The sequence below is a fragment of the Guillardia theta genome (genome assembly GCF_000315625.1).
Source record: "Guillardia theta CCMP2712 unplaced genomic scaffold GUITHscaffold_321, whole genome shotgun sequence".
NCBI classification, from domain to species: domain Eukaryota; class Cryptophyceae; order Pyrenomonadales; family Geminigeraceae; genus Guillardia; species Guillardia theta.
The window spans coordinates 494-14,599 of NW_005434356.1; the positions used below are offsets into that span (position 1 = coordinate 494).

A 14,106-nucleotide genomic window follows, 5' to 3' on the forward strand; every position below is an offset into this window, starting at 1 on the left:
CGGATTCAAATCAGCACGAAGGTCAAGGTCAAGGTTAGGTCAACCCATAAGCCCCCTAATAAAATACTAGGAAAACTTTAGTTGCACTCTCTAAAATAAGAGATGTATTGCCCCTACAATCCATGAAGTACCCGCTTGGACCGGGTCCTCCTACCCCAAAAGTACCCCACTAGCTACATTATGAAAAAGAGGATACGTGTCCTTGAAAGGCCAGAGTGACAGGAGGCTGCCGCCCTTGCCGTGCATCGTAGCTGACGATCGCAAGTATGTTGTTTGCCCATGATGATATCCTCGAACGCATGTTTGGGTCTGATACTGTGATGTAGGGGCATCTCACATTGCGTTAGTTGTGTCCACGGGAGGGAAGTATGAAGACGCCCAGGGCGAACGAACTCTCTCAAGACCGCGACAACCAAGGTGAGACCTATCGATTTTGTACCAGTGTCGATCCCCCCCGTGCTGCGATGGCTGAGTGCGAGGCTCAATTTCTATATGGGAAGCTGACCTTGCGCGCTGCCTCCCAGGGCCTGAAAAGAAGAGACAAGATGTGAAGCAAGCTTCAACCCCTCGTTCCAAGACGGGTTCTGAGGAGATCCTCAATTCCGGCATCTCTGCTGAAGCTCAGGACTCTAGGACTCAGAGGTCTCCATGGATGAATGAAATGGAGGGTGTACACACAGGGATGGAGGGAGTGCAATCAGAAATGGAGGGAGAACAACAAGAGAGGCGGAATGAAGAGATCCGAGATGTACAAGGAGAGATCAAAGATGTACAAGGAGGGATCGGAGATGTACAAGGAAAGATCGGAGATGTACAAGGAAAGATCGAAGGTGTACAAGGAGAGATCAAAGATGTACAAGGAAAGATCGAAGGTGTACAAGGAGAGATCAAAGATGTACAAGGAAAGATCGAAGGTGTACAAGGAAAGATCGAGGGTGTACAAGGAGAGATCAAAGATGTACAAAAAGAGATTACAGATCTGTTGAAAAGGATGCAAGGTCAAAATGACCCAGCTTGTAGAGGACAAGACGCAGCTTGTAAAGGACAAGACGCAGCTTGTAAAGGACAAGAAGCGGCTTGTAAAGGACAAGACGCAGCTTGTAGAGTACCAGCAGCTGCTTGTAGAGGACAAGAAGCGGCTTGTAGAGGACAAGAAGCGGCTTGAGGGGCTTATTCCACGTCCTGTGCAACTTCGAGACAGCTTGTCAAGACCTGAAGGTGAAACAGAATTGAATGTGGCTATCATGGGTACTAAGAGGACTGATGCTAGTTGGCATGCTAAGTTTCTTGAAAGAGCTCTGGACTACCGCACGCGCAGGAAAGGGCTTGGTGGCTAATGAATACGTCAGCTTCTCCACATGCTTGGGAGGCTATGAGACACTTGGAAACAAGCTCTTCATACGAGCGTGCTACTTGAAGATGAGGGAGTTGATTGCCAATGATTTCAAGTTGGACCCAGAGACGCTAAAGGGCAAGGACTCCACTCAAGGATGCCATCAAGTAATCCTCACAGGTACTCCAGGGATCGGGAAGTCCTGCTTCGCATACTTCTTACTTCTTCAGCTCCTCCGGCCTGGTGAGGAAGTAGTGTATCAGATAGGGAGTGAATATTGGTACTTTGATGGAGAAGCATGGAGCCTGCTCATGGATGGATCCGTAGCGCAACGCTTTCTTCAAACGTTTAGGCACTGGTATATCTGTGATCTGTTGAAAAAGCAGGGGAACTATTCGATATCACGAACCGCGAAGACAATCATAATCTCTTCACCGAAGTATGGGATGTTCAAGGCCATTGTGAATGCTGGATCGGCGAAGAGATATTTCTTGCCGTTGTGGTCAGACGAGGAGATGTCACTCTTCATCAAGATGCAATCGGAGCGTGGTATGGACCCTGACGAAGTACAGAAGATCGTAGAGGATTGGGGCAATGTGCCGAGAAACATCGTCGTGAAACCTTTAGAGACACTTGGGCAGGCTGTTGGAGGAATAGATTCAGTGATATCACTCAAGAACAAGATGGATGCAGCAGTGAATGACGACCTTGGAATGCCATCGAAACTGATTCACCTTTCCCCCAGCACTGACTTCAGATCCTTTACCGCTCGAATATGCTCGACGAAGGCCGAGAAGATGATATTTGAGACCCTTGTGAAAAGGGATTGGGATCATGTTGTCGACTTTGCTTTTTCGAGTCCTACTTATGGCTATCAGTCAGCTGCAGGTGTAGCTTTTGAACACGTTGCGCATGAGGTGCTGAAGGGAGGAGGAATGTACCATCTGCAAAGGCTGGATAAGGATACGGGCGATGGAAACGGGTCAGAAAAGCTGAAGTTGAAGGAATCGCAACCGTACAATGAATTTGCGTCATCAATCGGAGACTTGGAGGAGTGGGTGATCATGCCGGATGCATACTGTAAGCCAAAGGCATCGAACTTTCCTTGCATGGATGCGATGTTATTGTCTGCTAGCGGGGTTCTCTACATGTTCCAGATGACACGGGCGGGGAAACATCCTATCAAAGTGGACTCATTACTCAACATCTTGAACGCTCTGCGAGCCAAGAACAAGTTTGAGAGGCAATTATTTGTGTTCGTTGTACCTTCAGGGCATGAGGAAATGCCCTGCTGGGGACGAGATCAAGGCTTCACATCTCAGGGAGTGAAGGCAAGCCAGGAGCAGGAGAGTCAAATCAGGGGAGTCACTCAGTATATCATGATGCTTTCGAAGGAGGATGCGATGCGGAGGCCAAAGGGATGGATGACTGTCACTCCGCCACGTACGTAGTCAATCGCAAGAGCAGCGCCAAGGGAGTAGTTGGAACCTGGGAGGACGCGACAGAAGAAGAGAAGTTTTTGCACGTAGAGAGTCGCCTTGCAAGGTTGTGCATCCAAGACTTTAGAATCGTCAGGATTCCTGTGGGCGATCATTTCGAAATATACAAAGTTGCCAGAGCCCAGCAATCTTTGCGTTTGAGATGAGGACCTTCGTCGCGATGCTGTAGAAGCTTGCTAGAATAGATAAACGACACACGTGGCCATCATGACTCTATCTCCTACGAGCCTACTGAGCCTGACAGCGCCTTCCGCAGTGCGATGACTCGACGCTATCCAATAGACTTTTCCACTGACGAACCGTGCTAGCAACTCGCAGATGGAAGTTTGTTTTGCGATGATGGTGTGAGTTGCTGCCGTGACCTCCTGCTTTCATCTCACGTCACTGATTACTCTATGAATCAACTTCGCACATGGTGGTTCCCCTACACAGCGAGATGCTCCGGTCTATTCGGGACTTCTCTGAAGCCTAGCAGGATGTTCAATTCAACATTTACATGCGGCGAGATAATATCCGAGCTCTTCAACATCTGGTGCATATCTCCACACCTTTCCAAACCTCCTACCTCAGTTGCCACTGCTTTCAAAGCCCCGCCGTTTCTCTTCGACTCTCTTTCTCTCAATCTTCCGCATCGATATCAATCCTTTGTCGCCTCATACTTGTCAATCTCCACAGCCTTGTAGTGCTCCATGTGCTAATACAGGTTCACTTCGGTACAGGCTGCCTCAAGAGCAAAGTAAGGCAATGACACTTAGATAGGAGCCGCCTGCGGCGGATAGGGCGCCCACCTCGTAAGCCTTGGAGGATTTGGGCAAGTCAAGCATGGCAGGGAGACGATATGCGTCATTTCTTTGGGTGCTGATATTGACCCGCTTGGACGCCAGATCATGGAAAGCTTCCCTGTACTGATCACCCTCCAACGATCTCCTGCCTGGATCTTTGAGTATGTCCAAGATTGATTGGGCATGACGCCACATTTACGGCGGCGCTTCAAAGGTCTGCTCTCCTTCTCCGGTGCTGGTTTGTCGCATCTGCCGCAATGGTTTACCTCGCCTGCCTGGGCCACCACAGACGCACAGACGTGATGGAAGAGCTGCTTGCGCTTGCACCATGGGACATGATACACGCCGATGCAAACAAGCAAGACCGGATCATTCGTCAAGTGTGGCTGCTTCGAGAAGATGACCGTAACTGGGAAACGTCATCTGTTCTGAAAACGTTTCGGTAAGAGCGATGCCTAGGATGTGTGTATGCCGGGACGTTGCCTGCTGCCAGTGATGACTGATGCAGGATGACATGCTTCTTGTGATGAGGGATGCTCTCTATAGACCCCACAAGCCCGCCTCATCGTCGAATACTCGGAAACGGAGAAGGCAGCGGAATCCGCTACTCAACCACGCAAGCGACGGCATGACGTAAAACTCTTGTTATCAAGCAATGGGTACCACGTGGTAGTATTCTTTTGTACCAGTGGAGTAGATCAAAACTTTTTATTGACTGAAAAAGAAGGGTAAACCGGAGCAAACAAAGGAGGACGAGGATAAAGCCTACAAACCCGCCTCAATAAAATACTAGGAAAACTTTAGTTGCACTCTCTAAAATAAGAGATGTATTGCCCCTACAATCCATGAAGTACCCGCTTGGACCGAAGGTCAGCCATGTGCTTAGCAATTAGTGGCTAAGAATATGAACGACCTCAACGATTGGCTTAGCATAGGGTCCCAACCGTTGCGATCTCCCGGTACCCATTTGAAGCCCTTCCTTCCCCGTTCCCTTCCATCATGCTCACGCCTGCCGTGACTCTGCTCGCCCCTGCCTTCCATCCTCCCTCTCTTCCCGCGCAGTCAACAACCTTGAAAGCTTGTAGTGTGGTAGATCATGTTCCTCGTCTCACAGTATGCATATCAAGTTTCCGAGTGATCTATTTATGTACAATGCAAATTTGAATAAACAGGCTGAGCAAATTCACGGTTGTGCAACGCGTCTTACGCAAAACTCAAGGATATCGGAGAGCTTCCATGTACTTTACATCAATTGCTATGTTGTCATTTGATCTCTGACAAGTGCATCTATCTTCACTTGATGAAGATTTCAAGCACACAACACGTTATCAGCCAGTGAACTTTTGTATTTGAATGAGGTGAAAAGTGATTGAAGATGTGCCTTCAAAGATGGGATGTCCTGCAGATGAAGCTAAATTGGAGACAAACTTGGCATGAATCAAGCAATGCTTGGCTGGTGCAAGCCTCTAGGCTATCTGTTTGAAAGTCGAATGCCTGTGCTTGTCATGCTTGAACCATCTGTACAGTGCTATCTGTATCCAAGGCATCATAGAACCTGGAAGGAAAGATCCCTTACTGCATGCTCTCCATCCTTAGTCAGTATTCATGCCGCTAACAAATGAGGAAACACAACCATCATGGACATCTTGGTGCTTTGCCGACATCGCATGCAGCGCAATTGCCATTCACGATATGTCGAACAGTTCCAAGAAAGAGATAAAAACAAAACTTAAAACTCTAAAACTGAAGGTCAAAGTACTAAATATCAGTCAATTTTTAGGTTCTTTCTACCCTGCTTTCAAGCTATCTTGCATCCGTTCATGACAGCATTTCTCCTAAAACGGACGTCGGATTCAAATCAGCACGAAGGTCAAGGTCAAGGTTAGGTCAACCCATAAGCCCCCTAATAAAATACTAGGAAAACTTTAGTTGCACTCTCTAAAATGCACAGGTACGAATCAGTATGATAGATTTCTGATGTCTTTCCACCGAACTATGTCGGTACCAGCACAAGGCGACGGTGAAGAGTCGGAGGCAGCCAGGAGCTCAACGGATTTGTTATCGTGCCGGAGGAGAGTGTGTATAGAAATGGAAAGGCTGGGGATCAAAGCTGATGAGATAGGAACACATTCTGTAAGGAAGGTGAATAAGCCAAGTTTGTGGTGAATAGTGACTCGAGCTTACTTCCGGTATAGGGCGCTGCCACCTTCTGTGCAAGTGGAAGTACCCAATGCTCACCTGTAGTGGCACTTACAGGAAGAGCTGGGTGGGCAAATGGAAGGGTTTATGATCGATACTTCAAGTTCGAGGCAGCAGGTAGAATTTTGCTAAGTTAGTGACATTTGAAATGAGTTATATGCTCGCAGGGGATGCTTTTGTTGGAAGGACAGCGGCAGGATTGCGCATCGATTCTGCCTGAGAATTTGCTATCCTTCCACCTCACTTTGGTCCTCAGCAAGACAGTTATGTCAGCGACGCAGTTCAATCGTGCTTCCCACACATCAGGCAGGAATTTCGAGGTGTAGCAGAACATGCTCTCGCGAGCTTGGTTTATCATTGGGACTATTTGAAGACTCGATTAGACGAGCATCACCTGATGTGGAGCTGTGCATTGGTTCGAACAGAAGGGATGCTGGATGAATTGAAGCGTCGAGTGAAGTGTGGGTTGCCTGGTGACCCGCCGGCATCGAAATGAGAAGTACTGGTTGCCCCCCTCATGTCATGCAGAACTTGCATTACAAGATGATTGCACAGGAGGTCAGACGACTCAAGGAGGAAATAAGCAAAATGAAGAAACGCCTCAGGAAGATGATCGGACGGAAATGTTCGTGCTACCAAACGTCGCCGTCAAACTCACAGCGATATAGAAGAGGAAAGTGAGTTGCTCTTCCTCTTCCTACTACCACCTCTCCCTCTTCCTACTACCACCTCTTCCTCTTCCTACTACCACCTCTTCCTCTTCCTACTACCACCTCTCCCTCTTCCTGCTACCACCTCTTCCTCTTCCTACTACCACCTCTCCCTCTTCCTACTACCACCTCTCCACATTCTTCATTTCGATGGGCCTTGTGACATTCTCAGCTGTGGCATCCACCAGCCCCAGGTAGTTTCCGTCCCAGTCCAGCTACACCTCAACCTTGCCTCCCAGAAGGCGACTGTTATCTCTATAGTACGGCCGTGCAAGATCCTGACCTCCTCCCGGAACGAGGCTCAGCCGAGACCGGCGAGTACCGTACGGTCGGGGGCGTCTCCGACAGCAGGGAGCACAGGCCGGGGGGGCAGTGCAGCACTGGTCTGCTTCTGCTGCGATGGTAGGCCAGGCCAGTGACGCCGCTGCGGCACCGTGCGGGGGTAGAGCCTGCAGGCTGAGCAAGACAGCAAGAGAACCTGGCAGGACGTGGCCGAACCTCCAACTCTGGAGTCTTCACATGCTGACCAGGTACTAGCGGCACTGCAGTTGACCGGGACCCGAGTCAGTGGGACGGTCAGGGACAGACCCTACGGTCAAGCAGCCCGTCGCTCCTGGCAGGACCGTCAGGTCAAGCGGCGTGTGCCGGGCCACGCTGAGGCTGCAGGCTAGGGTCTGGCAGCGCTGCAGCCTCGGACCCGGCCCGGGGGCCGGTCCCGGTCACCGGGTTCAACGGGGGGGGGCGGGCCGCGCCTGGCGCCGCGGGGGGCCGCAGTTTGTTCGCCGGGAGCCCGTCAGCCTGTGACTCAGTCGGACCTGCCAGTGACAATGCGCTCGCCGAAGGCCCGGAACACGTGACCGTACGGTCCCTGGGCCTCAGCAACTGGCCCTTGCCACGGATCGGACGGCCGTGTACGGTCCGCGCCCGCCGGGTGACGGTGACCATACGGTCCCGGACAGTCCCTGGGCCGCCCGGCGCGGCCCGGAGTACCCGGGGTTTGGAGTCACGGTCCCGGGCCTCTGCGTCAAACTTTCAGTGAACTTGAATCGTCACGATTCAGTGAAGCCGGCCCGGGCCCGCGGTGCGATCGGATCATCCCTGAGTACCGGGCGGCCGGCCCGGCCGCCCAGCCTCCGTATTCCGAGTGCCGCCCGGCGCCTTGCAACACTGACGAACTTTCAAAGCATGCACTTAATTGTAATGAAACGTGAGGAGACAACTTTTTGCGAATAAATCATAATTTTTATCTGTTTTGCGAATAAATCATTATTTTTATCTGTTTTTATAAATCAATTTATAATTTCAATGATTTTTATATTCAATCAAAAAATCTGTTCATTGCTCTTTATTTTCTTTACCAAATCCCTATCATATTTTATTCAATTGAAATAATAGCTGCGCATTGGTGCGGATTATCACACAAAATAACCAAAAACAAACGAGCGCACCCACGGAGTGGGCCAGAGCCAAAACATAATATTAATTAAAATTATGAATCCTTCAAGGATCATATAAGTAATAAAAAAATCAATGTGGGGTGAAACCGCAAAATATTAAACACGTTGTTTTTGCGAACCCCCCTAAGTAACAAAATAATCTATCCCCGCCGCCACCCTCCGCCCCCTCCGCCTCTACCCCCCGCCTATTTCACATAACGGCTTAATTTTTCTTTTCTTTATTTTTTCCGCTCTATTACATGCTTAATATATTTGGCGGGGGGGACGGGGGGGGAAACTCCATTTTTCCATAGCTATATATATATGCCCACATGCCGGATGGTCTAAATATATTTATCCTCAAAATCACGATTTTACCCCCCGCCCCCCCCCGCCTTACGTCTATTTACCCTACGTTTACCATTCTTTCACACTCCACCACAGCCAAAACATGGCGGAGGGACCCACCCGCCTACCTCCCCGCCTACCCCCCGCCTACCCCCCGCCTACCCTCCGCCTACCTCCTTTTTATTAAAATCCCTTTATCATTACCATTATTATACTAAATTATATTCTTTATTTTATTATTATCTATCTTTCTTTATTATAAATGTCTTGTGACAATAGATATCAAAATTTATATCAATATGTCGGCACTACTAATAACACCACCCCAATTAAAAAAACTATGTATTTATTTTTATAATGGTTCCGTCTCAAGGTCATAACTGATAGGACCAATTGGCAAATATTCATCATCATCATCTTCTTCTTCTGAATCTTCAACGGTATGTTCAATCTGAATATTTTCCATCAAATATTCATATAATACTTGAAAGGCACAATGTATTGTCAATCTCTTTATCTTCTGTTCATCACTTAAACCTTTGAGATCAGGCTCTCCATAGGTGCCTATATAATCAATTAATGCGCTTAGTTGGTTCTTGTGCTCGAATATTACTTTTTCATCTTTTTTGGTCATATGATGACTTGTATAAGTATCGACACTAATAAGCACCACGTCATAATATTCTCCCTCATCTTCCCATGCCACGGTATCATATGACATATAGAAGCTTTCACGTACCTTATCGAAGATCTCATATAAGATCTTATTAAAGGCCCTATTGGTTGTCTTGTTCAATTCAATGCTCATTGTTTTGGCTGCGGTATAGTGCTGAGATTCAACCCTGTTTCATTTTTTTGTTACTGATATAATAAGATTTTTCTATGTGATGCTTTTGTTGCCTATGCCAAAAGGTGGGTTGCCTGACCAGCCATAACACATATAAAACCTCTATGATCTACACATCTGGCCATAGCATAGACTAATACCCAAAAAAAAAGGATTCCTTTATTATAAATAAATATGAGTTGCTGCCGTAACAGTGATAAGCCGCCATATCAATTTATAGGCAGCACAAATGGCACAACTCTAACGCCTATTTTTAATAAGATAAATTCAAATATCAATGTACTTTATGGTAATGTAGATATCCTTAATCAAAAGACTAACGATCTAGAAATTATCACCATTGAAACAAGCAATAACTTGATAGAAACTAATGATTTATTATTTATCACTAGCAATAATTTAATTGAAACAAGCAATATATTATTTGCCACATCAAATTTTGTTCTAGATCTGCAATCTCTTATCAAATATAATGCTGATACTAATGAAACCATTATAACAAACAACAATAGGAATATATTATATGTCAAATATCAGACTAATCCTAATAAATATATCATTAAATTCACACTTGAAAATGGCTCATTTATTACAATCCAACAGATTAAACAACAATTAGATGATTTAAACAACAATGCTGCCGCGCAAGAAACCGCAAATGCTGCCCAATCCTTAGAAGATTTGGACGATACGGCTGAAAATGGTTTTAATTTATTCAATGGGTTGGGCGAAATTGTTAAGGGAGGTCTTGCAATTGGAACGGGCTTCATTGGGGGATTGATAGCGTCAGGAACAAACACCTCAAAAGCTGATGGCCTGTTTATTCTCTCGTGGATTAATGTTTTAAGATTATCATTAGGTGTTGTTATCTCTGTTCTTGAAGATGAGGTTATAAATACTAAATTACAAGGTAGAGTCATTAAAATATATTCTAGGAATCTCACAGATGGTCACAAGCTTGATTTAGTCCCTAATCAGGCATTTATATATGACGACACTTATAAAACTCTTGTCATTAATGGACAAGAACAGACAGTTTTAGACGAAAGAAATATTGTTTTTCAAGGTGAAGAAGTAATAACATTAGGCAATGAATTAACACAAGATGAATTAAATGAATTTGTATTTGGCAGCAATTATGAACTGCAAACATTAAAGCAATATAAAACAATATTCAAAGGTAAAACTCTTTTTATTGATGATATTATTGTCCCTAATATCTATGACAAAAATGAGATAGATGATATAATTGATAATACATCGAACATATTATATAATCACATATACGATGAGTCAAATGTACTATTTGATCATATATTGACTGAGTCCAATATACTATTCACCAAAATATATGAAGAATCAAATGTATTATATAATCACATAAGAACAAAACATACAGCAAGCACACTTATAAACGATGTCAAACCTGGGTTTATAGGCAATCTTTATTTCAATGACAATCAAGAATGGGAATTATCAACCGATTTCTACACAAAACAGCAGGGATTAGATACATTTCTATCATATAAAAATCTGGCAAGCTCAAACTTCCTAAAAACGGATGTCTATGCAAATTATCTCAATAGCTCTAATTTCCTAAAAACTGATGCCTACACAAATTTTATCAACAGTTCAAATTATGTCAATCAAACCCAAATGGCAAATCAATTTGCTCTAATTGGCGAATCATTCACAACAAAGAAGCTAACAGTAACTGGTCCTGATAGTCTATATATAGCCGATATCTTCCTAAAATTACAGGGCAATCAACTAATAGCACCGAACTATATTAAAAATCAATTGAATGATACATACACAGTCACTTATGATAATTGGGACTTTTGGAGTGGTGGTTCTCCTTATGAAACAGTGCCAACATATCCATCTCAAAACAGGGAATGGGTCAGGTATTATTTCGCTAATAGAACAACTGCTATCCCAGACAATTTTTATATCGAATGTTTTGACATTAGTTTTACGAATAAATTCTCTATCTATTTTTATTATCAATTTAGACCAAGTACAAATTTTATGAACCGCAAATATTACAGCGGCAAATACAATCTTTTCAATTACTATTTAGGTGGTTTAACAACCGAGAATATACCTAATAATAGAGGGTTTATTTGTTATCTAGATTATCAAATAACACAAGATGGCTCGCTAAATATTACCAACATATCTCTTGATTTAGTGTTTGAGATATATTATAAGAATACAAACAATGTTTTAAGCTACGAGAAGAAGACCATAAATATAAATGAATTTGCTTATGTTTATCCAAATATTGGCGGCCCTGTTTTTAGTGTTCAAAATAGTCGCATCGCTGAACTAAATTTTTATTGCTTTGTTCTCCGTGAAGATGGAACCATATTTTATACAATACGCAATCAATTTGAATTGAAGATTGAGGGGACAACGCAAATAACAAATTTTAAAGAGTTATATAATGTCAATGATAATAATCATTTTAGAATAATAGACCACGAGCAAGGGCCAACAGGTCAAGAGGCTATAAATTATTCTAATAAACTTGATTTAATAGCAATAAGCAAATCTATATCTTGGACCCTTGAGACCATAAATCTATTTTGGACTGAGAACAAGTATTCTGATGCTATCAATCAGATATTTAACAACGATTTATCGGCAAAGATTAGCGGTAAATTAGAGGTTGATTTTATAGATATTAAAAGGGGTAATCTTAGCGTTATAGATTTGAGCACGCAAACGGTTGTAGCTCAAAACATGTCTGTGCAAAATGTTGATATATCAACAGTTGCCACAAGCCTTATCACAAGTGGTGGAGTTGGTAGGAGGAGTTTATCTCTAGGAGGAACAACGGCAGTCACAAAGGTGACTGATATATATGATGACCAAAATAGAACCGGAATTGTTAAGATAGCATATGATAATACAACACAACAAAACATATCAACAATAGAAAATTTTCAATTAAACTTTACAAATACAAAAGACGGGAATGTTTCAATTACATTAGATAATTATAATGATGTTAACATTGCCTTGCCTGATGGTATAGCAGGGCCACAAGGCGCAACAGGACCGCAAGGAGCAACAGGACCACAAGGAGCAACAGGACCACAAGGAGCAACAGGACCCCAAGGAGCAACAGGACCACAAGGCGCAACAGGTCCCCAAGGAGCAACAGGACCACAAGGAGCAACAGGACCCCAAGGAGCAACAGGACCCCAAGGAGCAACAGGACCCCAAGGAGCAACAGGACCCCAAGGAGCAACAGGACCCCAAGGAGCTACAGGAGCACAAGGACCAGCAGGAGCAACAGGACCAACCGGAGCCACAGGTCCAGCAGGTCAAGCCGGCATCAATTGTCCAGAGATAATATTATTCGATAGTCAAAATAATGAGCTAGTAAGATTTGGCGATTCAAGTGTTTCATCTCAAAACGTAATATTACCTAACCCAGCAGGAGGAGACGGAACAGTATATTCATTTGATACAGATGACTTTTATCTAGATTTAAGTAATAAGGTTTTTATTTTAGGCGGTGAAGGGGTTATAAATACCTATAACACAAGCGACAATAATCTTAATATTTTCTATAACAAAAATATCAAACTAAAATTAGGAATATCAACATATGATTTCAATATCTATAATGATATTTATTTTTACAAAACATTATCTAATGCTTCATATCTAGTTAAAAAAAATAACAATGTTGATATTACACCTTCTTTGTTTGTATGGTATAAGTTCAATAATGACACAAAAGATTCAATAAATGGATATGATTTGAATACTAAGTCATTTGGTGCATATGCAATATTACCTACAACATCGCCTACATATACCATAAATAATATTGATACTAATTATGCCTATATATTATTTCCTTGTGTTTCACCAACACAATCTATTGCCACAATAACTTTTAATGACACAATGATTATTGATGTTTTAATTGTTGCGGGTGGTGGTGGTGGTGGAAGCAATGGAGGAGGTGGAGGAGCTGGAGGAATTATTTATCTTACGGGTTTATCTGTATCTAGTGGGACAGTTAAAATAATAAAGGTCGGAGCTGGTGGAGCTGGTGGAATAAGTAATGGTAATGGTGTGATAGGTTATAATAGTGAATATGATACAAATCAAGCTAGAGGCGGCGGCGGAGGGGGTGGTTTAACGAGTAAATATGGTAGTAGTGGTGGGTCTGGTGGTGGGAGTATAGGGGTTTTGTATGGTGGCAATTGGGTAACTGGTCAAGGAAATTATGGAGGATATAGCTCAGCATCTATGACAACCGCAGCGGGTGGCGGTGGTGGTAAGGGTGGTGCTGGTGGTATTGCCTCGTCAGGACGAGGAGGAAATGGCGGGTCTGGTTCTTCATATAATTTAAGAGGTGCAAATATCACTTATGGCGGAGGTGGAGGAGGCGGGGGCGATTCAACGTATGGTTTAGGTGGCAGTGGTGGTGGAGGTCGAGGTGGTACAATATCAATGGGTCCACTGGCTGGTTCAAATGGCTTGGGTGGTGGTGGTGGTGGTAGTAAAAGTTCAACAGTCGCAGGAGGAAGAGGAGGCGATGGAGTTGTAATCATAAAGTTCAATAGATTGACAAATTATTCTGATTTTTCATTTCAGAATAACGATGTCGTAAGGTTAAACTATAGCATATTATCATTAAATGTAACAACTCCTGCAATAAAAGAAACATCATCAACTGTGCCACTAATAACAAGCACAAATAATGATATTTGTATAAGCTTTTGGTTAAAAATAACTGGATTTCGAACACAAAATGATGAAAAAATTATAACTAGTTTGAATAATGCGATATATATCAAGAGAAACAATGGTGATTTTTATTTTACTTTTGATAATGGTAATAATATATCTATTGTATCTGGAAAATATAGTGTGTCAGACTGGCAACATTTTGTATTTCAAAAAAATGATTTGACATCAGAATG

The 14,106-nt window shown here is 43.6% G+C and overlaps 3 protein-coding genes across 3 annotated transcripts; all 3 read left to right on the forward strand.

The window, feature by feature from the left end:
- The first annotated feature begins 235 nt into the window (after positions 1-235).
- Positions 236-1,299, forward strand: GUITHDRAFT_156580 (hypothetical protein). The gene is given in 5 exon segments (XM_005818356.1): positions 236-264; positions 327-417; positions 525-1,015; positions 1,035-1,218; positions 1,272-1,299. 4 exon segments carry the CDS (start codon positions 369-371, stop codon positions 1,280-1,282), a joined length of 735 nt encoding a protein of 244 aa, XP_005818413.1. The 5' UTR covers positions 236-264; positions 327-368; the 3' UTR covers positions 1,283-1,299.
- An 862-nt stretch (positions 1,300-2,161) lies between these two features.
- GUITHDRAFT_156581 (hypothetical protein) lies at positions 2,162-3,036 on the forward strand. The gene has a single exon (XM_005818357.1). It carries the CDS (start codon positions 2,269-2,271, stop codon positions 2,782-2,784), a length of 516 nt encoding a protein of 171 aa, XP_005818414.1. The 5' UTR covers positions 2,162-2,268; the 3' UTR covers positions 2,785-3,036.
- A 9,164-nt stretch (positions 3,037-12,200) lies between these two features.
- On the forward strand, positions 12,201-12,416 carry GUITHDRAFT_54508 (hypothetical protein; the record flags this gene model as incomplete). The annotated part of the gene is made up of 1 exon (XM_005818358.1): positions 12,201-12,416. A coding segment is annotated over one exon (216 nt), but the record flags the coding sequence as incomplete, so codon positions are not given.
- Positions 12,417-14,106: the final 1,690 nt, after the last annotated feature.